Source organism: Harpegnathos saltator, unplaced genomic scaffold (assembly GCF_003227715.2).
Source record: "Harpegnathos saltator strain DR-91 unplaced genomic scaffold, Hsal_v8.6 scaffold121, whole genome shotgun sequence".
Taxonomy (NCBI): Eukaryota; Metazoa; Arthropoda; class Insecta; order Hymenoptera; family Formicidae; genus Harpegnathos; species Harpegnathos saltator.
Window position 1 is genome coordinate 500,510 of NW_020229897.1, and position 25,580 is coordinate 526,089.

At 47.5% G+C, this 25,580-nt stretch overlaps 2 protein-coding genes across 2 annotated transcripts; one reads left to right on the plus strand and one right to left on the minus strand.

Annotated features, from left to right (window-relative positions):
* Nucleotides 1–8,512: 8,512 nt before the first annotated feature.
* LOC105183959 (macro domain-containing protein RSc0334) lies at nucleotides 8,513–10,093 on the minus strand. Its single transcript, XM_011142424.3, has 6 exons — nucleotides 9,848–10,093; nucleotides 9,667–9,784; nucleotides 9,299–9,556; nucleotides 9,108–9,224; nucleotides 8,820–9,028; nucleotides 8,513–8,723 (listed from the first exon to the last, which is right to left on the minus strand). Exons 1-6 carry the CDS (start codon nucleotides 9,860–9,862, stop codon nucleotides 8,637–8,639), a joined length of 804 nt encoding a protein of 267 aa, XP_011140726.1. The 5' UTR covers nucleotides 9,863–10,093; the 3' UTR covers nucleotides 8,513–8,636.
* Nucleotides 10,094–12,833: 2,740 nt separating this feature from the next.
* On the plus strand, nucleotides 12,834–24,481 carry LOC105183958 (uncharacterized). Its single transcript, XM_011142423.3, has 7 exons — nucleotides 12,834–13,151; nucleotides 14,299–14,435; nucleotides 17,880–18,065; nucleotides 18,194–18,310; nucleotides 18,898–18,985; nucleotides 19,080–19,218; nucleotides 20,111–24,481. The coding sequence occupies exons 1-7, from the start codon at nucleotides 13,109–13,111 to the stop codon at nucleotides 20,319–20,321; spliced, it is 921 nt and encodes a 306-aa protein (XP_011140725.1). The 5' UTR covers nucleotides 12,834–13,108; the 3' UTR covers nucleotides 20,322–24,481.
* The last annotated feature ends 1,099 nt before the right edge of the window (nucleotides 24,482–25,580 follow it).

Genomic DNA, 25,580 nt, shown 5'->3' on the forward strand with positions numbered 1-25,580 from the left:
CGAGAGATAGACTCGCGTTTCTTCTATTAAAAATACAAAAAGAAAATTATTAAAAAAGAAGTTTATGCATTCTCGTCTCGCGTCGTTTTGTACATACAGCAGTCTATTAAACATTGTGGATCTTCATAAAGCCCGGTTTCAGTAAAACAGTTTACGTTCTCCCCCTGTTAAGTAATCTGCATTAAGAATATATGTAAATGCCTGTGCGCACGCGTGTGTGAGAAATCACGTGCTTAATTAAGGATACTATTGTGCCAACGTATCTACGGGTCCGGCGCAACAAAATCTCGAGCGGCTAAAGGGGGATTACGCGACGGGAATCGCGGCGTACACACGGAAGCGCGTGGCACATGCAGCTTACGCGTGCAACGGCAATATGACGTCATCGTGGGTTTTGATAGATGGCCATAGGCGACGGCGGTGATAACAGCTGCAGGACATTGCGCGGTCGCCGCGAAGGAGCGATTGTCGCGTGGCCTTAAAGAAAATGCGACGTCGACAAGACGTCGGCGAGACGTCGTTTCGTCGCGAACAGGTGTGTTTCGAATACACTTTCGTTCCGCGGCCACCTGCGAGACATTACCGCTAATTATAGAGCGGACTCGCACGCGCAAATTTCGAAACGCCGGCTGATTTTCGGGAGTAGACGTCGCCGCTTCGAAACGTCGTCGTTTCGACGATAACGCAACGATCCACGGGACATCGTAATTAGCGCGACGCTGCTAAGCAGGAGGGTTGTGCGACCGAGCGCGATGATGTGATGTCACGGTTATTGCAGCGTTATGACTAAAGCGCGATTACCGCAAAATGGCACTGGAGATAAACCTCGCGTCTTTCATTTTGTTTAGCATACGAGAAAGAAGAAGCGGCGGTAATCGCTGCGCCGTGCCGTGCCGTGTCGTGTCGCAAGCATCGAGGAGCACCACCCGCGGCGCCGAGGAAACTCACGCTCGAGTTCTCTTATTATTATCTAATATTTCGAACTCGATATCACTCGGAATTATGTAAGCGTCACGATCGATATGAATCTTCTTGATCGGCGAGACACGATCGGCCGTAGGAGGCGCGAAACTGCGACAGTGATCAGACTCGAGAGGCCACCTGTAGAAACCCGGGCTGAAAACCGGGCAAAATGCAAATTGCCCGGTTAAAAAATCGCGAGATAACCGCGCGCGCGCTCGCAGGTGCGCGAGCAGAAATCTAGGGTACTCGGAGTCACGCGAAATTAGGTCCTAGACCACCGTCCCTATGAACTAGGTCATCGGTACACGCGCAGTTAGGGCATGCGATGCCAGGGGCGGCTGCGGATCTCGCGGAAACCGCTGCAAAATCCAAGATATCTCGCCGTTTTTCATGCGCCGAACGTTAGAAATTGCCTCCGGACAATCTCTCTCGTCATCCTCGTTAAATACAACGATACGAGTCAGCAATGCTGCATTTTTTTACAACTGAAACCCTTCGTAAGGTCTCTGTGCGATTGTCAGTTGTGCGCGCGCGTAGATTCTCACTGGTTAACCTGACGCTACACTAGGAAAGGGAATTTAGTATTTCTAACAAAACTGTTTAGTTGAGGCATTTTTCAATATGCAATCAAATATCTTGTTTTATATTACAAAATATTTAGTTGTCTCAACTAAATATATTTTTCTGCCTTGTTCTCCGGACCAAATATATATGATTTTGTTCTTAGACTTCATGTATAAAAATTAAGCATTTTAGTTATTTTATCCACAAAAATTACATAATAACGAAATATTATTTCACATAAACCAAAATAATGCCCAATGGATACTATTTTGTCTTTCTGCGCACTGAAAGATTAGATTTTATATATTAAGAAAAAATTACAGTATTTTTAACGAAATTCATATATTAGTTGAAGCTTTTCGGTTGCTACAACAAAAGTATTACGTTATACGAACAAACCGTAATCGAACATGATATTTGTTTACAGGAACTAAACAGTTCTGTCGGGCATATTTTAACCAAATTATTTTGTTATTACAACAAAATTTTGGTTCACGCAACAATACATATTTCCTAGTGTAGTTTTCCTCGCTGGACGAGAAAGGAACCGACACGCCGCCACTCAAGTATAAGAGTTTGTCAGACGACACACACGTTAGACGCACAGCAAAATGCAAGCGCCGGGAGAGCTTATCGAGCCGCCCTGGCCGGTCCTGTTAACCGCGTTTGCGGCGTGTGATCTGTGCGTGTGTGAAAACGCCGCCGCCACCACCCGTCGTTATCGGGGCCGTCATTCCGGCGATTCCGCCGTACTAGCGACGTACGGTTCGCGTCTCTCGAACGCGCGACGATTCCCGCGGCGGAATTGCGTTAGCACACAAGTAGTGAGGAAAGGTATTACATAAAGCTAGAACCCCGGCTTCCATAGCGTAATCCAAGAATAAATCGCTGCCGGGCGACTCGCTCGCGTCGCTAAGAAGATTACTCTCTATCCGCTCTCGTCTCTCCGCAGGTGTCGTCGCCAGTGTTCTAAAGGCGAGCTTTGTTCACTTAGCCAGCGTAAGTAAACGACGATAAGTCGTCGATCGGCATTTCGCGTACGACGTGAGTGTATTGTTGGTGCGACGCGAATAATAAACGCCCGAAAGGCTTACGAGAGATTGAACAGCTTGGAAGAGACTGTATATGATGTTGCAGCGCGCGTAACGTGTAATTTACGAGATGTTCGGCAGATATCGCCTCTTCTTTCCCACCTGGAGAGACAGAGAGACAGACAGACAGACAGACAGACAGACAGACAGACAGAGAGAGAGAGAGAGAGAGAGAGAGAGAGATTTCGACGCATCGACACTCCGGTCGATCTCGTATCGTGCGCACAAACAAATAACAATCACCGGTTGTCTTCAATATTATTGTACTCGTCTCGAGCAATGTTGCAAATTTAACAGAAGAGAGGAAAGAATGAAGAATCGCGTGACGACGACAAGTTTCATGTCTCAATGACACACGTACGAGTTCGTGCTACCCGTGACTGCCTAAATTTTGCTTCCTCATTACGGTCGCTGAAGCGCTGCCGCGGAAGAGCGGCTATTGTTAACCGAAACTAGACAATCGAAGTTTGCAGGCGGCGCGCGCGTGCGGCACACACAGGCCCTGCGCGCGCGATAATTACATCGCCGCGTACGCGCGCGCACTCGCGCGAGGGTAAAACGACGACACCTGCGGGGATGTAACGTTTAAGAGAGTTCTTTTATTCCGGCAAGACGGTGTGATTTATCGTTGGGTGTATCATTAGGAGAACAATGACTACGTAACGCGAGCGGCTCGCCGTCGCGTATCACAGCTATGCGCGCTTTGCGGCGTATGCACGCGCGCTTGTGAAAGTATAAAAAGCAATTAAAGCAGAATGTAAGGCGCGAAATAAGCGGGGGATATATGTACTTCCTGATAATAAATTCTCCTCCTCCTCCTCGTCGCCGGGCAAATCGCGCGCCGCTTTTCTAATTCATACACGCCGTTCTTTGCTCCCGCACAAGCGAGACTTTCGACGCGAAAACACGACGTGAAATTTATGCCTCGCGTGGAGTTTTCGGCTGAACTTCATCATTTTCATCCCCCCAGCCGAGTTCTCTCTCTCTCTCTCTCTCTCTGCCTCCTTCCCTCTGCGCGATATTATCGCGATATTTTATCGCGGTAAAAGAAATGCCCAAGGCGTATCGATCATGTGTTAACCGCCGTTGAGCGTCAATGCGTAAACAATAACGCGTACGAGCGTGCTCGTCCAAACCAGCGCTTTCTATGTAATTATAGAGAGTGGAAAGCGACCGCTGTTTATTCTTTATCGTTGACACATTTCGATGCACGCCGCGTCGCTTCGATACCTCCGCTAAACCGGTAGACATCTGTTTTATAACGATTATTTGCTACGTTTCGAAACACGACTACCCGCCGACCGAGCTCGCTCGCTCGCTCGCTCGCTCGCGATTCTCGCTACGGCAGATTTAATTTTTCGTTCTTACGTTGCGCGAGGTACGACACAAACGTGTACGTGCAGCTGTTGTTATGTTAACAAAGAAGGCAGATTCAGAAGTAAAAGAGAAAAAGAAGCGTCTGTCAAATGGTGGCAGTGCGCGGTCGGATGTGCGCAGTCGGGATGCTTCGAAGAACACGCGACTTTGGCTTTATAAAAGATTCTTTTCGAGTTACTCCGCCAGTATTTCAGTTACTACAAAAATAGGACGGCTAAGGTGGCACACGTCAATCGAGTGTTTCGCTTGAAGTTCACGGTTTAACGGCTGCAAACTACATCGCTGCGAGATAATGTGGGTTGCGCTATTGTTGCAGCACTTAGCGTCTCATTAATGCACCTTCGGCGACGTCGACAAGCGAGAGTTTGACGCGAGTTTATTCGGAGTCGCCGAATGATATTATGGCAGTGTGCCGACCACGAAGAGAGGAGGGAAGAGAGGAGAGGAGAGGAGAGGAGAGGAGATACGAGACGCGCTCGATAACCGCGCGCCGGTATCCCAGATCGAACGAATCCGACACGCACGCGACGGAAACGGGCGATTTCATTTCCCCGGCAACGAACCCCGAAAGTCGTCTCGTCGTCTCTCTGTCTATAATTCTCGTCGCACATCCGCGATCGCACAAACGCAAACGCGTGATTCTCGTGCGGCGTTGAAATTACACGGATGAATTCCACCATCGGTATTCAGCATCCACCACCTTCGCGAGCGGAGAGTTGAGTTAGGTTAGGTTAGACTCTGGGAGTTAGGTTAGTTTGGATTGGGTTAGGTTAGGGTGTCTATTCGAGAATTCGCTGTTCGAGCGAGCAAGATATTCTCTCTCTCTCTCTCTGTCCCGGCTAATAGAAGTCTCGCAGTGAGTTTCAAACGTGGCAAACGTAATTCTCGATGCGCTCGGCAATAAAACCGCGAGCGTGAACTTTACGCTAATATTTAGTATAGGGCAGCCACGTTTATATGTAAACGTGGGACGCGGAGCACAACCCACCTTCGATCACGACGTAATTGCGGGGCCTTTATCGCGCCCAGCTGTTTAACACTTCACTGTCTTCCGTCAATGGAAAAAATATATTTTTTACCGTAATGTTACCTAATGTTAGCACACTGAAAGCTCCGATCACCAAAACCGATTTACCTGTGTTCCCTGAACAAATCGTCACGCAAGAAGAGGGAAGGCAACGAGCATCGATATATAGAATCCCATGCGAGATCTCAACTGCGAGCAGTAAGTAAAGCCACTCCCTCAAGGGAGCGAAGAATATTTCGTCTCGTCAGAGAGACGAGACCGGTGACAGACGAAAATGTAAGGTTAGAAAGGCTACGGACAACGAGCTAAAATACGTGAGAACGCGGACAGGGAGAGCATGAGCTGAGGGCGAAGGAGACAGAGAAGGAGAGGGGGAGAGAGAGAGAGAGAGAGACAGAGAGAGGGGCAGGAAGCCTCCTCGGAACCAAATCGAGAGAGAAAGAGAAAGAGAGAGAGAGAGAGAGAGAGAGAGAGAGAAGAGCAAGAAAAGCGAAGTGACTACTCCTCGCAGCGAGCTCGGCTGGCTAACCGCCCTCCCCACCCAATTTTTTTGGACACTTACACCGTGCACTCACCTACGCGCACACACACACTCCTTTTCGCACGACACACGCACAAATATGTCCATATATGCATGCATGTAGAGGGACGATACGAGCTACTACTCATCCTCGTTTCTCTCCCTTTGCACACCCACCCTTCCACCCTCTCTCTCTCTCTCTCTCTCTCTCTCTCTCTCTCTCTCTTCCTCCTGTCTTTTTTTATATATTGATAATAAATACATACGTGTAGAGATGCATACATGCGAGCTAAGTATGGCTCAAGCGGCGTACACACCATACACACACACACGCTCCCCGTGGCAGGCGAGGCGGCGACGGCGACGGCGGCGACGACGACGACGACGACGCCGATAACGTCGGCGAGTATGAGGACGTACGATGACGAAGGTGGTGTCGACGTCGACGACGGTGATAGTAGTAATAATAGCAGTGGTGGTGGTGGTAGTAGCAATGCTGGTAACGATGTATGCTAGCTGACCCGTGCGCTCTCGCGAAAATGGTAAGCGGTAACACTAGGTAGAGCGACAGTGGCACCGACGACTCAGGCCTCCGTCAACACGCGCGGACGACGGCGACGGTGACAGCGAGGCTTCGCCGGCGAGAACGAGAGAGACGGCCGGAACACGGTGTTCGCGTGCCTCCTCGGTGGTGGCCGCACATCGGAGGCGGTGGTGGAGTCGCGGGTGCGGGTGCGTGCGTGCGCGCGCTCGCGAGCGCTCACGGTCGTTCGGTGTGTCGCTCCGTCCTTCTTCCCCTATATAATGCTCCTCTCGTTCTCCTTGTACTTTTTCTCTCTCTCTCTCTCTCTCTTTCTCCCGGTCGGTTGGTCGCTCTCTCGATGTTCACACGAAGCTGTCTCGGATATCTTTATTTGCAATTTCTCTTTTCTACTCGCATATCCCTGCGTGTTCACGAGCACGACGTTGTTTACGATTGATGTGTTTGATATTGGCTGTCGTGTACTGATTTCCGCGAGCTCAGAAGGATTCTCTCCCGTACGCTTAATAAACGCTTTCTCTCTCTCTCTCTCTTTCTCTCGCTCGCTCGCTCGCTCGCCCGGTCGCTTGCTCGCTCACTCGCTCGTTCGTTCGCTCGCTCGCTCCCTCTCTATCTCTCTCTCTCTCTCTCTCTCTCTCGCTCGTTCTTTTCCCCTGCCGTTCTTACCTCAACCGAACTCCGTTTTGTCCTCGCTCGTTTCTTTTACTCACGTTCGTTTCTTCCTCTGTCCTCCTCACTCGCTCGTTCTTCTACCGCTTGTCCGTCAGTAACCTAGAAAGCGGCCACGGCGGCCATTCAGGATTACGGGACTCCGTCCGCACGTCCGCCTTGTCTCGCCTATCGTGGAGATCGAGTGGCGGCTCTCTCTCTATCGTCTTCTCCTGTTCTCTTTCTCTCTCTCTCTCTCTCTCTCCGTCTCCTCCCACCTTCTTCCTCTCTTTCTCTTCTCGAACTACCGAACGAGACGCCGCACGATATCTCTTCACGGTTGCTCCCAAGCAAGTTTCCTTCACGTCCCTTTCCGTCCGCTCGAAGAGCGCGTTCGAGGAGGTCGAAGATGATGCTGCTCACGCTGTTGTGAGCGCATGCACGTTCTGTTCGCCCATTACGGTGCGCGCCCCGCCACGCTTGTTCAGCCGTTGCACGCTACAGCTCGAACTTCCCTCGCGGTTGCACGGTAACGTCGGTTTCGAGCGCACGTAGAGACCACGACGGGAAGGTTCGTTTCGCGGAAAGACACGAGCACGATTGCGACGCGCTTCGACACACACACACATACACACACACACACACACACACACACAACAGGCGAGGTTTTCGCTCGCTGATGACGCTCACCCAGAGTTCTACACGGGCACCGGCGCGATTGTAACCGTTGCGGCTACTATCGACACACTGTACTCTTCCTCTTACTCTCTCTCTTTCCCTCTCACTCTCTCCTCTCTCTCTCTCTCTCTCTCTGTCTTTCTCGGCACGCACTGTACTTCACTTTACTCACTGGCTGTACGTTCGTGGTCGCGATAAAGCGCACACCCTCACCACGGCAGATCGGTGAGGAGAGACTGCGAGAGTACCTTGGGTGTGCTCGAGGCGGTTACAACGGCAAGAACGGCAGCAACGTCGTCGACGACGACGACGACGACGACGACACCGACGGCGACCACTACGATGGAAGCAGTGTGTTGCTGTTGCCTGCCGTGTCGCGCGGTATGGGCGCGGAAAGTACGCGACGTTACGGCGGCGCGTTCGGGCGGGCCTCAGCGCCAGGGATATTCGTCCATTTGTGACAGATTTTCCGTCCAAGATGCACCGCGTTAACGACCGTCCCCCACCTTTCGCCACATACAGACATCACCGCACTTCGATTTTTCAAGATGGCGACGCGCCGTCGTCGGCCCCGCAGGCGTGCAGCGCGTCGGCGCGAAACCGCGGCTGCGCACCGGCTCCGTTCATTCAGTTGCACGCTGACGCGCGCTTTTTGAATTCTCTCTTTTGAAGTCTGGCTGCATCGTCTGCTCGCAGACGGTATCACGCATCGCGTTGACGATTTTGAGTTTCAGTTATTCAGAAGAATCGAAGTGTGAAATAACGATGAGAAACAAGTACTTGATACTATACATTCGGTCCGAAATATGTTTCATAGTATGATCACGATTTAACGCTCGGAATTTGCTTAGTGGACTTGTCAGTTTAACCTATAAAATTATAACGTGATACCGTGATGAAACTTTCAAATTTAAGAATTGTAGGTATAAAAATTGTAGATACAAAATGAGAGTTGGGAATAATTTTTCTTGTAAAGTCGTGCTCCTCTGCAAAGCGACCGAATATTTTATAAATTCGTTTTATTCTCAGCGATTTATTTCTTAATAATAAGATAATAACCCGACATGCTTAGGTTTTCAGAAATAATAGGGTAGGAAATAGAATTATATGTTAGATACATACAATGTTGTATATATTAATATTTTTCCAGTCAGATACAACCTTAAAAGAGATCATACTAAATGTAACAAAACATTGCGAAATAAAAGGAGTTGCCACTTTAGCTACTTACTCAAGAGCAAAATATTTTTGCAATAGCTCTTCATATATGTCTTTGTCAGTTTTTAAAAATAAGCAGAAGATAACCCTGTCCATCTGTAAAATTATAAGAAAAATCCCATCCTGAGTATCAATAATTATATGTGAAACAATAGGATCATAAATTCACCAAATGTAAATTTGCAATCTTACAACATCCTTATTTTTGAGAAGGAACTTTTTGACTGTTGATAAAGCTACTTTGGCTGCTGGTTTTTGTGGGTATCCATAAATTCCAGTCGATATGCATGGAAATGCGATAGTGCGCAAATTATTCTCCTTAGCCAAAGCTAGACTGTTCTCATAACATTCCTTTAATTTGTCTGGTTTCTCACCTTGGGGGCCAACCGTATGAACAACATCTGAAATATCATTTGGAAATTGAGATTTGTAGTAGAACACCAAGATTACTTGAAACTTGGTTCTTTCGATAAAAATTACATTTAGCTGGTAGCATGTAGCCTCCGGTAATTTTAGCCTCGCCAACTCGGCATCCTCTTAGTGTTGCGCATTCTTTTTTTAAATTTGATCCTGCTGCTCTGTGAATAGCTCCATCAACTAGAAAGGTATTTGTATCAACAAAGATACCATATATGTTGTATACAATACTTTTCATCGGGAACATCAAGTACCTCCACCACCTCCCAGTAAACTCGAGTTTGCAGCGTTAACTATGGCATCTATTTCAAGCGATGTTATGTCCCCTTGCCATATCGAAATTTTTGTAGCCAAATCTTCGTCAATCTCCTCAGTTTTTTTAAGATCCTTAATGGCAATGGTAGACTTGTTCTCATTCCAATATTCCGACCATGTGGGAATTTGATCCAGAGTAATCACCTGTCCCTTGTACAAAGCCCTCTTCTCTTCTACCGGCATATTCAAGAATTTTTCTAATTACAGAAACAACAGAAGGATACATTAGAATATTCACAACTGCAAGTCAACTGCATTCGCTATTGTTCATTTGATCACTAGAGATCCATCAGAGGCAATTGCTTACTCTTCTCTTCTTCGAACGACATCTTTCCCTCAGGTTTGATCGATGCGGAGGAGTTTGCTCTCGATAAAAAATTCTGAAGAATACGGGAGCGTTTGGGGATGCAATTAGCGACGGTCGCCTAGAAACCAAAAGCAGTTCTCGGCAGAGCTCACGCAGGACTTTGCAAGTTCGTGTCTCTTACTTTCAGAACCAGCATATTCTATGCCATAAAATGACTCAAGGAAGTCTTGTCAGCCACTGACGTTCCGTTTCCGCGGCTGATTACTAAGTACCAATACCTCGTACCCGCGTTTGACCGCGAACTGCGACAAACTCGCGAGTTACGCAGAAATACTATTGTTTCGCTCGTTTCTCAGTCGCGTTCGTAAGAGACCGGCGATGGCCATTTCCCTATCAACCAGCCGGCGATGAGGCAACCGTTGCCATCTCGCGGCGTTAGTCCGCTTCGTACTGCATTTTGTATTGCGCTCTCCGCACCGAGAGATGTCATCTGACAGCAGCTTGGGGAACTGAACCTTTCTCGCGATCGTAATTACTCGATGGTAATTTATTTTCCGTAATTGGATGGGGTCTGAGGAACGCGTGAGATCTTCCAGGTACGTTTCTTTCGGCGAAGGATATACTCAAGTGCAATAACGAGATTAACGGTTTTTCATAAAAACGCGCAGCGAAACATTAAAGGATAATAAAAGGATAAACATTAGTATAACGAGAGATAGATCGACGTGATGATACAATTTAAAATGTAGACATTTTATCGATGCGATAAAGTCGGCTCGATAAATACTTTCTCAAGTGGATAAGCTCCCCCGCTTATCAGTTCTCGTGCGAAAATGCCAAAAGAACGAGGGAAGATACATACACGGTCGCTGAGACAAAGAGAGAAACGACAGACGCATAAGCTGCGGCGGCGATCGATCGTCGGCAACAATAATAGATCAACATCGCGGTAAATCAATCGCGGTTGCCGAATCTAAATATAGCTCTTCTATCGTGGAATAGCATACTAATCTGCGCACAGGCTAATATACCATGCATACCGTCCTGCCTGCCGTCCAATTACCGTGCCGAACGGAAACGGCACAAGTTTTTGTTACGACCGGAATTGGAATCAATCGACATTCGCGTGGGTGTTTTCGCTCGTGGGCGTTCATGCGACAACGTGCCTTTGGGGAAGACATTAACCCACCCTATCCAGACTTCAGAGCATTTTGGCGGAACGCTCCTGGCACGTCAGTACCAAGCAAACGCCACCGACTCTGCGCTTTGGCCCTCTCGCTGAATGGATCGAACTCGTTGTGCCGATATCGTTCCGACGGAACATACCCGGAACGTCTCCCATGTCGTCTCCTGCGAAAAAAACCGAAGCGGAATTAAATGGGCGAAAACGAACAGGTGCTCATTCGCGCAAGTTCCCCCCACACGCGAAATCGACATTTCGTCTATCCGTGGCGGGAACTGAATATTTGATTTGAATATTTAATTTGGTCACGCGAACTCCCGTCTATACTTTGCCGAATAAACGTGCGGAAAATATGCGGGAAATATTTATTCTGACGTAAGCGGGCCGGATAACGAGTCGACGTGGTTCACGCTATTATTAACAAAAAGAAAAAGAAACTTTGGAATATTATATTTTTCCACACACGCGAGTCGCGCGCGGTGCTTTATGGCGCTTCGCAAAATCACGACGCCACGACTCGCCCGCCAATTTCCTTATAACACGCTTGACTTCGGTTTGGCGTGTTATTCCGTAATTTCCTTATTTAAATGAAGATCAGTTAATGCGAACGCGAACGCGAACGCGAACGTGAACGCGAACGCGAGGGGAGAAATGAGAAATCCGTCGCGCGCTGAATGCCTGACATTTTAATGCAGCACGGTAAATCGCGGAAACGCATTGCACTGCAATTATGTCAGCGCATACAATCATCGTAATCTGTACACGCATGTGTGCAATAAATAAATTTCCTTTATTCTGTAATGCAGACGACGCTAACTTTTCACGCGATACCGCGTAGATGCGATGTGTGTGCGTGTTGCTTGCATATCGCGACGTCGTGAGATCTTTAAAGAATTTTTTTATCACGCTCGCGCCGTACGGCTCGCCGAGAAAAATTCGGAGAACCCGAAAACTTCTCGAACTTCAGGTAACGAACTGCCCACGTGTTAGGTCAACGAAATACGACCCTCATGTGTGCCCTCGCAGCACCAGCATGTCGCCGCGCCTACCGCGCGTTACGTCGTCGTCTGCGATCGTCCGGCAGTGAAAGAGCGCTGGAAATTTTACCGTCGCAGCTCGCACGCGAATTATCTCGCCGGTTGTCCCCGGTTGTTTATAATTGAAGAAGTTTCAGAGAACGTCTCCTCGAATGTGTGTGTATTGCGCTGAATCCGCGCGCGCGCGCGCGCGCGAATACGCGCGAATGCGCGCGCGAATACGCGCGAATGCGCGCATTATTCTTCCTTAAGCTCATTTTATTGTCCGGCTACGGGACGAAGTATACTTCGCTATTGTTGAAGTTAAGATAGCCAAGGTCAAGGACGATAAAAGCAGCTTCACGGGGGCAGATTCGGCAAAACTAAATAAACGGTGCACCTTGTTCAAGTTCGTCTGTTGCGCGAATTATCTGAAAATCTCGCGATTAAAGGGAAAGAAATCACACAAAGGCGAGCCTTTTAAGCGCTCGTTGCATCATAAAGAATATCTCTCTCACAGATTTCCCAGCAGAAGTGTGAGAAAGAGATTGCACAGAGAACACCGGACGAGACGATTCATTTTCCCGTCTCCAATTTATTTCTCCCGGCAGAGAATATAATTTCGCAAGATGTGCCGAGACGTGCGGAAACGGCGCGATAATAAATCATTGTCCTCTCTCTCTCTCTCTCTCTCTCTCTCAGCGACGATTGAAGCCGACGAAAACGAAATTTTCTCCGCTTGTACATGACTATTTATACATGCCCGCGACACGGAAATGCGGGGTGAAGTCGCGGTGGACGTATCCGGCGCACGTAATATGAATGAACAGTCCTGTCGCCTGTAAATACGACGACGACGACGACGACGACGACGACGACGACGGGGACCGCGAGGAGCGGCACCGACGACGCCGACGCGGACACGTCGACGTCACCGACGGGGGAGTCGTGCTTTTTCCACGTTGTGCGGAGCGGCGGCCGCGTAGTAGCGCATGCTGAAAGCCTCGCTATCGATCGATCCGCACCCCCGAGAGCTTTCTCTCGCTTCTCCTCACAAGCCTCGCGAACGTCGCCACCGACCGCAACTGTTCCGTACGAGCGGAATCGGCTTGCGATCTCATTTCCGCGCACGACTCCTCGTGTCCTCGCTCTTCCGCATCCATCGGCCGTCAAGGGTGCGGACCAGCGGACGTGCGGACAGCAAACAGCAACAGCAAACAGCGGCAGCGACAGCGGCAACGCCATGGCACGTCGCGGCGAACACTCGAAGGCGATTTTCCTGCTGTGTGAGTTTCCCGGAAAATAACCGTGTAATTCCTGCCTCTTACAGGACTATCTGCGGACTATCTTCCGAGCCGCGGTATTTCTTGCAAAATGTGTGAAAATGTGTGACTCTCTGTGCCGATCGCACCGGGTAGAACCATCGCGCCATTGAACTCTTTAACGTGTAGAGAAGAGCGGAAATTTCAGGCAGAAATTTCGACTGTAATTGTCAAGAGATGCGTTTCGTTCGATGGTGGACGGATGGTAGAATGAAAGATCTCGCGTGAAACACGAGAAAGAGGGAGAATGTGGGAGTAAAAGAAAGAGAAAGGGGGAGGAGAAGAGGAGAGACGAAGGATACGAAAAGTCATTTTCCGCACGCACCGTGCGCGTCGAAGAATTGGAGCGCCGAACGTCGGTGATCCCGGAGGCTCGGCAAATCTTTTACCGAGTCCTAAATCTGTCGCAAAGTGCGAATCAAAATCGAGTCGCGCTTTGAAAATCTTAACCGTCGGAATCCCTACGCGGAATGTCTGCGCTCTGAGGAGTAGCATTTTCTCGGTACTTCCGGCAAACTCTATGATAATACAATTATAGCGCGACTGTAGATAGCAGAGCGCCAGCTATATGAACACCGCCGACGGGGAGACCGATGATCGTCCCTACGTGAGAAATGAAGTTTCTCATTTCGCGAGCACTTTTATGCAAATTGCACGATTGCTCGCGAAACTTTCGTATACGGTCGGCCGGCGATTAGTCCGCGAACTTTCTTAATATTCTCCGGCGCCCCGAGCTCGATTAATTTTCATTCGATTTAACGGAACGCGCGATGCTCTCTCTCTCTCTCTCTCTCTCTCTCTCTCTCTCTTCCTTCCTTCCCTTTCTCTTCGTTTATTTTGAGCGCGAGAGCAAGCTAAATTATAAAATATGCAAATGCAAGGAAACGGGCGATCGATTTTCAATTTGCCACATATGCCACACATATGTCAACCTCTTTGCTCATACATGTTTAAAGTCAATTGTACAACAGTCTGACTAGCGTGTCGTCTTGAAAGCAGAACCGAGGGCTCTTCCGCTATCGATTTATACAAGATAAATGTTCAACGCAGCGCGTACTGTAGCGTGCAACGACAATCATAATAACATTTTAGCGGAATTCTTTTTTGGTAGGGTGTGTCTCGGGCATAGCGTTCAGTATTCCCTTCCCTTCGTCGATACCGGGACAAGTGGACGAGCAACGTTACACCACACGGAGGACGCCGAAAGTCTTCGTGGAGATGCCTACTTCAAGGACGAGATCGCCCTTGGTAAGTACAGCTCCTCCTTCACACTCGCACTCCTTCCGTCGCGAGTGGACGACTGTCCTCTTCGCATCCCTCGAGAGTTCTCCTCGCGAACGCAAATATTTACACACTCGGATTTTTCAAACGATCGGACAACGATCGACCTTGATTTATAGAGATAATTTCTCTATCGCATATTTCGTCGTTCATTCGAGAGACGTTAATCGGCTTTCCCGTAATACCACCGTGATACCACAGCCAGCGATTCTCGCGAAGCATTTTTTCGTGCCACTTTTTCAAAATGTACTCGTCTAGTCCAATGGGAAAGTTTGTCTTTCCGATAGGCGAATTGTCCGATCGGGCGAAACAAGTGCTTTTTGGAGCTTGCACACAAAATTACCGGCAACCTTTCTATCCACGATCGTACACACATGGTGAGGTCCTTCGGACTCGTGCACTTTTCAGAAGTACGATGAAGTATATACATCTATACACACACGTGAGAGTAATTATTTAAATGGATTCACAGAAAACGATAATATATTCGTGACACAGAAGGGAGGAAATGAAGAGAGAGAGAGAGAGAGAGAGAGAGAGAGAGGTCGATTCTCGTGTCGGGTCGTGCATATCATGTATACATCTACAGACTCTAATGTCCTTCCAGTGGGCGGCGACCACTCCTTCCTACATACGCTACATCGTCGCGAATCCCGCGTAATCGCGTTACGTCGCGTTCATTATGGCGCTTATTTAACTTAATGCTGAAATCCGATAATTAAACGCGACGAAAGATTGCCCGCAGCGCCGTATTGATATTACATGGCGCAGAGATAGGGGGACAGGCGCGATTACGTGCAAGTTTTCAGGAAACTTCGAAAATCACGTCTTCGCGAAGGTTCCCGCAGTCTCTCCTCAAGGCTGGAACGGTTTAAAGCTGTCGGGCGGTCGCGTTCCCTGTAAAGTATGATAATGCGTGGAATTCATAAAGTGTGTGTGTGTGTGTGTGTGTATGTACACGCAGGGCAGTTCTATCGAAACTTCTGTACGCCGTTCTCACTTTGTATTGGCTGAAGTTTCACGCGTAGCCTTGGCCCTATTTGCCACCCCTTGTGTGTTATCTTCTCTTTCGCGTCTTATAATACCCAAAGTTAACGTTAACCTTCGCTCACGAAATAGACGATTTACGAAGGGGACCGTCGGAACTGTCCCTCACCAATTTTCCTGGACTTTGGATATGTTATAAAGCATAAAAAAATATTAGACACGTATTTTCATGTGTGCTTATCTCGAGATTTAGAGGATGAGACAACCCCTCGAAGCAAACCGACATTCTCATTTTTCGCGAATATCTTCTAAAGTACGAGGTATATGGAAAAAATACTTTCTACAAAAGTTTCACAGTACTTTTTACTATTCAGAACGGTGTGTTCAGATTTTGCAAAAGTGTCAAATTTTTCAACCTATTCCCAGCCACCCATTAATTTTGCAAAATTAAAAAGATTTCATGAGGACAGAAATTAAAGAGCATCTAATGCCGAGCGTCGATCCGCGTATAATAATACAATATGGTCATGATTAATTTTTAGAGAAACGAGATAATATCACAGATAAGCGTTGCGCTACTTCTTTTCAGTTGCGCTTCAGTAGTCAATAATTGCCTCTTGTGCATATTTCCTCACGCTGCAAGATGCAAGAGAATTAATCTTAATGACATAATATGTAACTTATTACACAAAATAAAGACGTGAGATAGATGAACGTGCATATATTAACAAGAATAACGTATAAGCACATTCGAAAATACGTGTGTGATATTTTTTGACACTCTGACGAACATATCCAAAGCCCATTAAAATCGATGAGCGACAGTCCCGACGGTTTCCTTGTTAGTAAGAAATTTGATAGACAGAGAGAGAGAGAGAGAGAGAGAGAGAGAGACTTCAACTTTTTTTTAAACAAAAATATTCTTCATCATATTCTTTCTCATCGTGCCATCGACATAATCGATTATTTGACGCAAGACAATTGACACACATTAAAGTTTGATAATTGCAGCTTTCTTCATACCATTACTTACACGTTGTCGCGATTCTGGATCGGCTAGATTCGCATAATAATCGGAATAACGTTGAAATGAAAACGGAATATCCTGCGGCGATCGGTCGATCTAGCGTGATCCCTCGTGCTAACTCGTTTATCGCGTATACGCTGGACGTTGCCTGTTGCTGTGCAAATATTCCGCCGGATGATACGCGTCATGCAATTTGCGTTTCATTTCGTCGTGGCGATAGTCGTATAACTTCCGGCAGTAAACACCACCACCACCACCACCACCACCACCGTGTCACGAGGGCGGCGCGAGGATTTTACTGGCGCGATATATCGCCACGACGACGATCGTGCTGATTTGCGAGAAACCGAAGGCAAACCGAAGAAATACTCCCTTGGCAAGGACTCTCCGAGAGCAGGGGCGATATCGCAATATCCTCGAGTCGTGTACCTGTGCCAAGTCTGCACTTAGGCGCGTTGGACGACCGATAAAATGTTTAACGTGTCGGCAGCTTGTTTGCACAAACATACTTTAATATATACTCCTCTGTCTCTCCCTCCCACCCTCTCCCTCTCCCTCTCTCTCTCTCTCTCTCTCTCTCTCTCTCTCTCTCTGCTTTCCCTCTTCCTATATACACTCTTTAACATTTCTCTGCTGCTACGTCGAAGAATAACTTCGGCCGTCAAGCCCCATGATCGCGATATTAAATTATAAAAGCGTCCTACGTCGCTTGGGATTGTTTTCTCTCGCGACGAACGGAGCGAGAGGAATCGTCCCATCGAGTCGTAATCATCGAGCTCGAGAATTACAAGCCGCGGAAGTTAGGAAATAGACGCGACTTCAATGCGTTACGAGGGATCCGTTTCGAGTAACAAGCTTTTGTAACAACTATTGGCTGATTTCACCACACTCCTTGACATTTCGACAGTATATATATTACATGACGTCACGACGCACAAAGCGTTCCGCGTTATTGCGACGGAAACTTTTACTATTGTCATTACTCGCGGCCATTGTTTCCGGGTGCTATATACCCCCCCCCCTCCCCCGCGCCGCGTATCTGCTGGCTCGCACGTTACAGCAACGACTTTACGCGCTATAGACCCTACTGCATTAGTAGAAGAGCAAAGTCGCAGTCTCAGAGCTCGTTACATACTGTTGTTCCAACAGGTGACCTTCTCCGGAAGGGATTTCCGTGGAAAGTTATCTCACACTCGCAGACGGAAGTCACCTCGCGCGCGCGCGCGAGCGCGCGCGAGCGACTTTCTTCTTTGTTCCTTTTATTTTTCGTTATTTACACGGCGAACCAAAATTCTCTCTCACGCGGCTATTTTCCGCCGATAGCGGCGGTGTTCTTTGAAACATTCGATCCGTGAGTAATCATTGTTGACAATCACGTCGTTTAACGTCTTTTTAAGTCGATAGTCAATTCCGAACTTAAAACAACCACGACCATGCCTACGACAACGCCGACCACGCACAGATCCTTCTCGACGGAGCTGCCGCTGTATCGACTAGACGGCAGCAACGGACAAGCCTGTATTCTCCTGCAGGTGGACGCGCTCATCCTCGTCAAGTATCGCACGATACGCGGCGACGATCAAGTAAGAATCGCTCGCATCGCGAATTAAATTGTCGCTTGTAAATTGGGATAAGCAGGAGGAGGAGGAACCGTCCTCCGCGGACGGTTGAGCGGATTCACGACTAATCGCGACCGCGTTGAAATTTTCAGGAGGCGGACATCTACGTGCCCGAGGACGCGACCGTGACCGGCAATTGCGACAACGAGAACACGGTGACGATGTCGTTGAAGTGGAAGGCCTTTGTACTATCTTGGAGTTTCGCTAAGGTAATTCCTACGCTCTTTTCTTCTCTTCCCGATTCAGCGACCGACAAACCCCCCTCCCCCCCCTCCAGCTGCGAGAAAGAGGAAGAGAGAGAGAGAGAGAGAGAGAGAGAGAGAGGGATATAAGTTTTCCCGGACGGTGGGGCAATTGTTCGAAGAATAAATCATCCGAATCTCCTCCACGCCTGCCTAGCTTTTCGCTAAAATCGATACCTTTTTACTGGGATGACCTTTTTACTGGGATATAGTCCGTTTATAATTTTCACCTTCATATCGTCGATTGCGTGCCGGCAGCTATCACGATATTCCGCAATTATAACTTGGAGCGGCAGGTACGGCGTGTAGCCGTATAAATGGTAAGAACGCTTCATCAGGAGTAGCACGTTGATGCCTTGCGCCACGAAAAAATCAAGCGGCACGAGTGATAAAACTCGAGTCGAGCACGCGAAACGTGCTCGCTCGGCTGTCGTTTATCTCTGATCCGACGGCGATTTAATTTTTACAAGTGAACGTAAGGCCGAAGGGATACTTGACTTCGTGAACGCTCCCCGGGAACGCTCGATGAGACACGGTGATTCTTTCTGTTGCAGACCCCCGGTGGTGAGCGCTGGTACGTCGAGAAGATCGAATTGACCTACAACTCCAGCGAAAAACACTTCGAGCATATCGAGCAGCCAAGTGAGTGACGCGCGATCGCGGTGAATTCTGTATCGATTACGCGATTTACGAGAGTCGGCGGGCACTGAATTCGATCGTTTCACTGGTGTTCCAGATAAGACCATTCGGCTGAGCACCGGGCAGAAGCACAGCTCCATGCTGTTTCCCACGCCGGTCGGGAAGTCGTACGCTTGCTCAGATGAAACCGAAATCCCGCTGACTGACGGCAAGAACCACGCCAGCGTGCTCCTCAGGTAACAACGGCGTCATTGTCTTGCCGCTTTCGGCACGAAACGCTTATCCATTCATCCCTCATTTCTGATAACACATGGTAAATTAACGACGACTCAAAGACTCAATTGTTGCGGTGCGTGATGTTATTTTGGAAAAGTTCGATTCGGCTTCTGCATCTCAGCTGGACACTCCACCGCAGGGTTTCCCAACTTTCTTTGTATTTTGCAACCCTAAAGATTTGTCAACGAACCTTCGCGCACCCCTGTGAAAGAGAAATTATTCGTATGTTTTATGGTAAAAATTAGTTGTTACGGTTTTGAAGTAAGAAGTTAATTTGTAATAATTTATTATTACATAGCATTGCTTTGTAGAAATTATCATTTTAAATATTATAAAATTATTATCTACGGTTATTATCAAGCTTCGCATAGTGATAGCGCAATGATAGCGTATATATATATACGTACAGATACGTAAAAAAATATATAATTTAATAACATTTCTTTAAATTTGACGGCGGTAAAAATACCGGATTATTCCAGAATTCGTCTTAATCCCTGTTGATTATAATCACTTTTCCTCGTACCCCTCCCCCCCGGTTGAGAACCCCTGCTCTACCGTGTTCAACGAGAAAACGAATAAGTATTCGTCAATAGTCGTTGTTGTTTGCGATTCCTTGCCCACGTCCCGGCAAAATTTGCCGCGTGCTTATCACGGGATGTGTGTCACTCCGACTTACCGTCGGAGGATTAACCGCCGAGGAACCGAAGCGAACTTTTAGACTGACCCGAGATAACAGGTGTGTGTTCAGTGTGTAAGAAACACCCCGACGCCTCTCCGAGCGATCTCGTACCGTGCGTTACGTAAAGGGGAGACACAATTCGCGAGGCAATGAAACGTACGAAATTGCAGAAACATGAAGCTGCAGCCGTTCAAGTTCAAGAACAACGAGTTCGCCGCCGAGTTCTCGTGCACCGCGTTGAGCGCTCGCGCTGGCAGGGATGAAACCGCGCCGGTGGCAGTCGGTTCCACGCTGGCTGCTGCGGTCCTCTTGACGATCACCGGCTACGCGGCCTATCGATACTTCAAAGTGAAGAAGGTCAAGTACGACACTATGGAGTAAGCGGAGCCCGGGTCACTGTCTCATGACGATGCCAAAAGAGAACACGTATCGCCAAAAAGGGAAAGAGGACAACGAAGGGAGGATAAGGCAAAAACTGACCGTCGTTTTGCGAATAGAGTTCGTAGAATTTCCTTTCCGACACTTCGCGCTAGTTACGTCATGCCGAGAAAAGTCCGATCGCGTGTCAGACGTTTCCTCGCTGTCGGACGCGACTGAATCGGCAGCTTTCCACTTGTTCGTATCGAGTGGGACACGCGCGCGCGAGATTATCTACGAGGGACAAGTCGACTGAACCCCGGTTGAGTCACACGAAATCCGGCGATATTTAGAGAATAGGCTCCGCGTGTTTCAGAGTTCAAGTCAGGCGAGATATCATTCTAGAATCGTAGGTAGACTGACTACATATCTGACAGATTCTACATCATAAACGTACTTATCCACGCGAGGGATACGTTTAGTAAGAAGTTCGCGAAGAGCGGTTTGTATCGCGCGAATCGGCCCGGATCGGGCGTACCTGAATTCTTCGAAGCCACTTTGAAGGAAGCAACAGTCACCTGATGGTGTGTTGTTACAACATCGACGATCAGCGGCGCGATTCCGTCGTCCGTACGACGGACCTGTGTCGTTGCTTTGAAAAAATACCTTCTTGTCAGACTTCAGACAATTACACATCTCCGGACGTTACTTTCACACGGGTTGTCATCTCTCATTCTCGCGAGACTGTGTTTGTCGTTCGTAGAGGAGTCGGAACACAAGAGAGAGGCGGAACCGTCTTGATATTCGTAATGCTCACCGCGAACGTCGTCTGTCGATTTTATAATTAGAACCGCGTACTCTAATGCGTAATGATAAATACAGCGAGCTGGGGGGTGTCGTCGATTCATGCAGCGGGCATGAAAGTCCGTCGGCTTCGCTGCTAGCGTACGCTGCGCGACACATTTGTCAATTGTGCACGCCGAATGTCAACGACACACACACACACACACACACACACACACACACACATTCGCAATTTAATGGAAAACGACATCGTCGTAATCGCAAACTCGGATGGTTGTATCGATAGGCTTTTCTCAATTCGTAGGTCCACGCGCCGTCAGACAACGCGCGCACGATCACCGGCAGGAGAACATTTTAAACTCGTTGTTACTCGTGTCGCCGTCGCAAGGATTACATTGATTTCGAGGTCCTTGGATTTTGCAGCATTTTCTAGGATACGCGCGCGCGAGAGAGAGAGAGAGAGAGAGAGAGAGGAAGAGGAAGAGAGATACCCTTTAACGTCCTTTAACTCGTCTCGCGGAATGTTTTGCATCACGCGATTTTGTATCACGCGATCGGACGATTAGGATTAAGTTGTCCTTTCTTCACGTAACTTGCGGGTGTGATAGGTGCGCGTAATAGTTTCTTGCTTTCCTCGAGAAAGTAATACGACGTGCCGTCTGCGCGACCGTCACAACCTGTGGACACACACATGTGGCGGCACAGCCACATCGATCAATAAATAATTCATATCAAAAATCCAAGCGAGGCTCTAAATACGCCTCGGAGACGCGAGAAGGTCCTTCTTGGCAGCTAAAGATTAGACGCGGCTAATTAACGCGGGAGGCTAGAGGTATAATTAAATGAGCGCGCATGCAAGATGTTGATATAGCATTTCGATGTGACGCCTTATAATTACTTGTACATAGCGGTCGAGCTATAATTTACCGGCAGGTCGTTCGTCATTTTTTACAATCGATTCATTCGTTTCTCTCTCCGCTCTATACTTTACCCCTTATCGCGTTAGCCTCGTAAGCTCTCGATTTGCGAAAACCATCTAAGAGTCTAAGGTACTTAGCCTGTAAATATAGAATTAAAGTCAGTTGATATCGTCGTTACTGTTACTGTTTGTGTCTTAAGTGGAAATGAATCGCGATCCGAGTCCGACTCGCGATTCATTTTCAAACGTCACTCGCTTTTGATTTTACGATAGTATACGAAGAAGTCGGCAAGCCGCGTAACACATGTATCTCTCGAGTATGTTTTCTGAAAAAGTATTCTCTCTCTTCGGGATTCTTTCGGATTCCTCGAATATATCAATCTCAGAGCAGCTGCGCAACCGAGCTCCGTGATGAGAAGTAACGAGTTGGAATCATAATTCTGCGTGTAGCGTTGCGCGACATATCGTGCAGGCACGCGAGGCTCGTCATACGTAATATATTAAAGAAAGACCCTCGAGAGCCGTTGCCTCGTGTTGGTCGCGGTAATTTAATCTAATCTAACAACGGATATAATTGGTAGAACGCGCCGCGGTTTTCCGCGGATTTTCCGCCGCGGCGCTTCTACGTAACTCGGAGCGAGCCACTGCTAACGTCGGACCGATTCACTTCCCTCGATAATAATTATAATATTGAAGTTTTAATATCACATGTTCCTCCCCTCCCCCCCCCCCGCCCGGGCTTTGAGCAAAGACTATTTTAGTTAGTGTTGCGAGAAATATTGCCCCGGCCAAAAGTCGAATCTGCACTTGCCGTGTCGAGCTCAATCGCCGAGGCTTCGATGGCGTTTGTAATCACGACCGACATCGAGCGACGAGGTTCTCAGAGGTCTTCCTTTCTCAATATATCGATCGAATAGAGCAAAAGGGTCAGTGTGAACATTTAGAGCTCACATCACACGTGTCGCGAGCGAAGTCTACTACATCGCACAAGCACGAGAACGATTTCCGACGTGATTGCTGTGGAGACACAAGCAAACACGCGTGTTTCTTCCGATTGATCTCCCCCCGCGAAAAGAAACTTTTCCACTCTGCGCAAATACATCTGCGGAGCTTCGTGGAAATTCGCGAGTGAGTTGATTCCGATCCACCTCGACGAGACGTGCCGCGGCGTGATGACATGTCTGCTCATCCGGACTCGTCTCGGATCTGCGCGAACTTTCGTTGAAATTCTATTACGTGTTTCGGTTACACTTAGATAAGGTGTATCACTGGCTGGATGGACGTGAGGAGGATTGAGGAGGAAGCGACGAGAAGCAGTTCATTTATATACCGGGGATAGCTGATCGCTGGCGATGGCGCGCGATAAATAAATAATAATTACGGGGATGGCGAGTTATGGAGTTACCTAAGTGTATGAGGCGTACGTGTCGGTGCGTGCATGTGTATAAAATTATACACTCATACGCGCTTACATGTACACCATATAAATATAAATATAAATATAAATATATATACACTGACGAGAAAGGTTTGTCGTTAACAACAAAACACCAGCAACCGCAGTAGCAGATGGTTACGGCGAATGACTCCGTTGTGGTGACAAATGATTTGTTGCTCTGACCGACAATTTTGTGATGGGAACAAATGGCTGTTGCATCTCCGGCAATGTGTGTGTGTGTGTGTGTGTGTGTGTGTGTGTGTGTGTATACTTGTCAAAAATTACAAATAACGACAAACGATTTGTCGCGTCAACTGTTCCCGACCTGTTCCCCGCGCAATTGTCAAACAGCAAACGTTCGTTTGTTGCGACGACGGGAGTCTCTTTCTCAGTGTGTACACACAGATACATACAAGGAGAAAGTAAGGGAGAGATACTTACGTTATATATCGATATATGCATATAACATATATAAACCTCTGTCTTCCAAGTGCATATTAAAGTTACTTCATGTGTAAATATATATTTACGAATATCGTAATATCGTATATCTCCGAGACGTGTCGTCACTGGTCGGCTGGTAAATGTGGCCGGCAGTGTTGTGTGCGAGTATCGTGACGATTCATGAGATCTCGGTGAGAGACTCGAAGATTCCCTCGTCACGAAAGTTCTTCGTTACCTCGAGAGCGATAAGAGCGATTAACGCGATTCTTCCTCAGCCGAGTAGCAGGGAAAGGAAATTTTACACGTGCGTGAAGGCAGGGGGGATTGATCTGTTTGCCAGACGGCGCATTTTATCTGTCTGTCTGTCTCTCATTGTACAAAGGATTTCCGTGGAGCACCTCCGTTTATTATTCGATTTCCTTGTTCAATTTACCCCGTCGTTGTGAGTCTCCTTCTTAGATTTCTTAGTGACGCTCTCCAAGACCTAAGTGGGGTTTCGGGGAAGGATCGAGTGAAAACGTCACGCGTGCTCGCGTCACCGTGAGCTAATTACTAAAATGAGAGAGAGAGAGAGAGAGAGAGAGAGAGAGAGAGAGAGAGAGAGAGAGCGAGAGAGAGAGAGAGAGAGAGAGAGAGAGAGCGAGAGAGAGAGAGCGAGAGAGAGAGAGAGAGAGAGAGAGAGAGAGAGAGAGAGAGAGAGAGATTTAGCTGTAATTACGAAAATGTATTTTTGTGCTAAAGTCAATCTTACCATTAGATATTAACGGATAGTAGCGATTAAGAGAGTGAGCGGCGCGATTTCGCGGCTCGGACGTCGTCTCGCGCGAGATATACACGGTAAGATCGCGACAGCTCCAACATTTTGCAATCTAGCGCGTAAGACGCGATTTCCCTCTTCTTGTTTCCTACAGAGAGAAAGAGACGACGCGATGCGGGCGACGTTAGCCGCGTTAATCGCGGCGTTCCACCAATGAAATGACGTCAAATTACGAATCATATCGCTTGACCTATAGCCGCAGCGTTAAGTCTTGTAACGATTGTTAACTGTAACTCGTTACACACACCGCCTGGATACCGATAACGGGGAGATGAGTTTCAATTTCACCTAACATAACATAATGACATGCATCTCCTAAAATTGTATCATATCGATAAAATAAAGGCTGTTATACAAGTTCACTCGCTCGTTTATCCCGCGACGTACAACAAACGACGAATTCTCTCGATGCTCGTTAGATCGGTGCGAGAGACCTCCGTCGTTGCTCTTCCGAGTTTTTCGACTTTGAACAAACTTGCCGAACTTGGGGCACTCTTGAATCCCTCTCTAAATACAAAAGATGCATCGAAAACTCAAGGTACGTGTGTGTGTGTGTGTGTGTCTGTTTTAAATATATATCGAGTATTTCGATATTAATAATTTCGTCTTACGATACATATAATATTGTTATTGATTCATAAATTTTATAATATTGTTATTTTATAATTAATTATTTTATAATTTTATAATTAATTTTATAGATTTTAAACTCAAGGTACGTGTGTGTGTGTGTGTGTATCTGTTTTAAATATATATCAAGTATTTCGATATTAATATTTTTGTCTTACGATACATATAATAATTCATAAATTTTATAATATTCCTATTTTATAATTTATAATTTTATAATTTTACAATTAA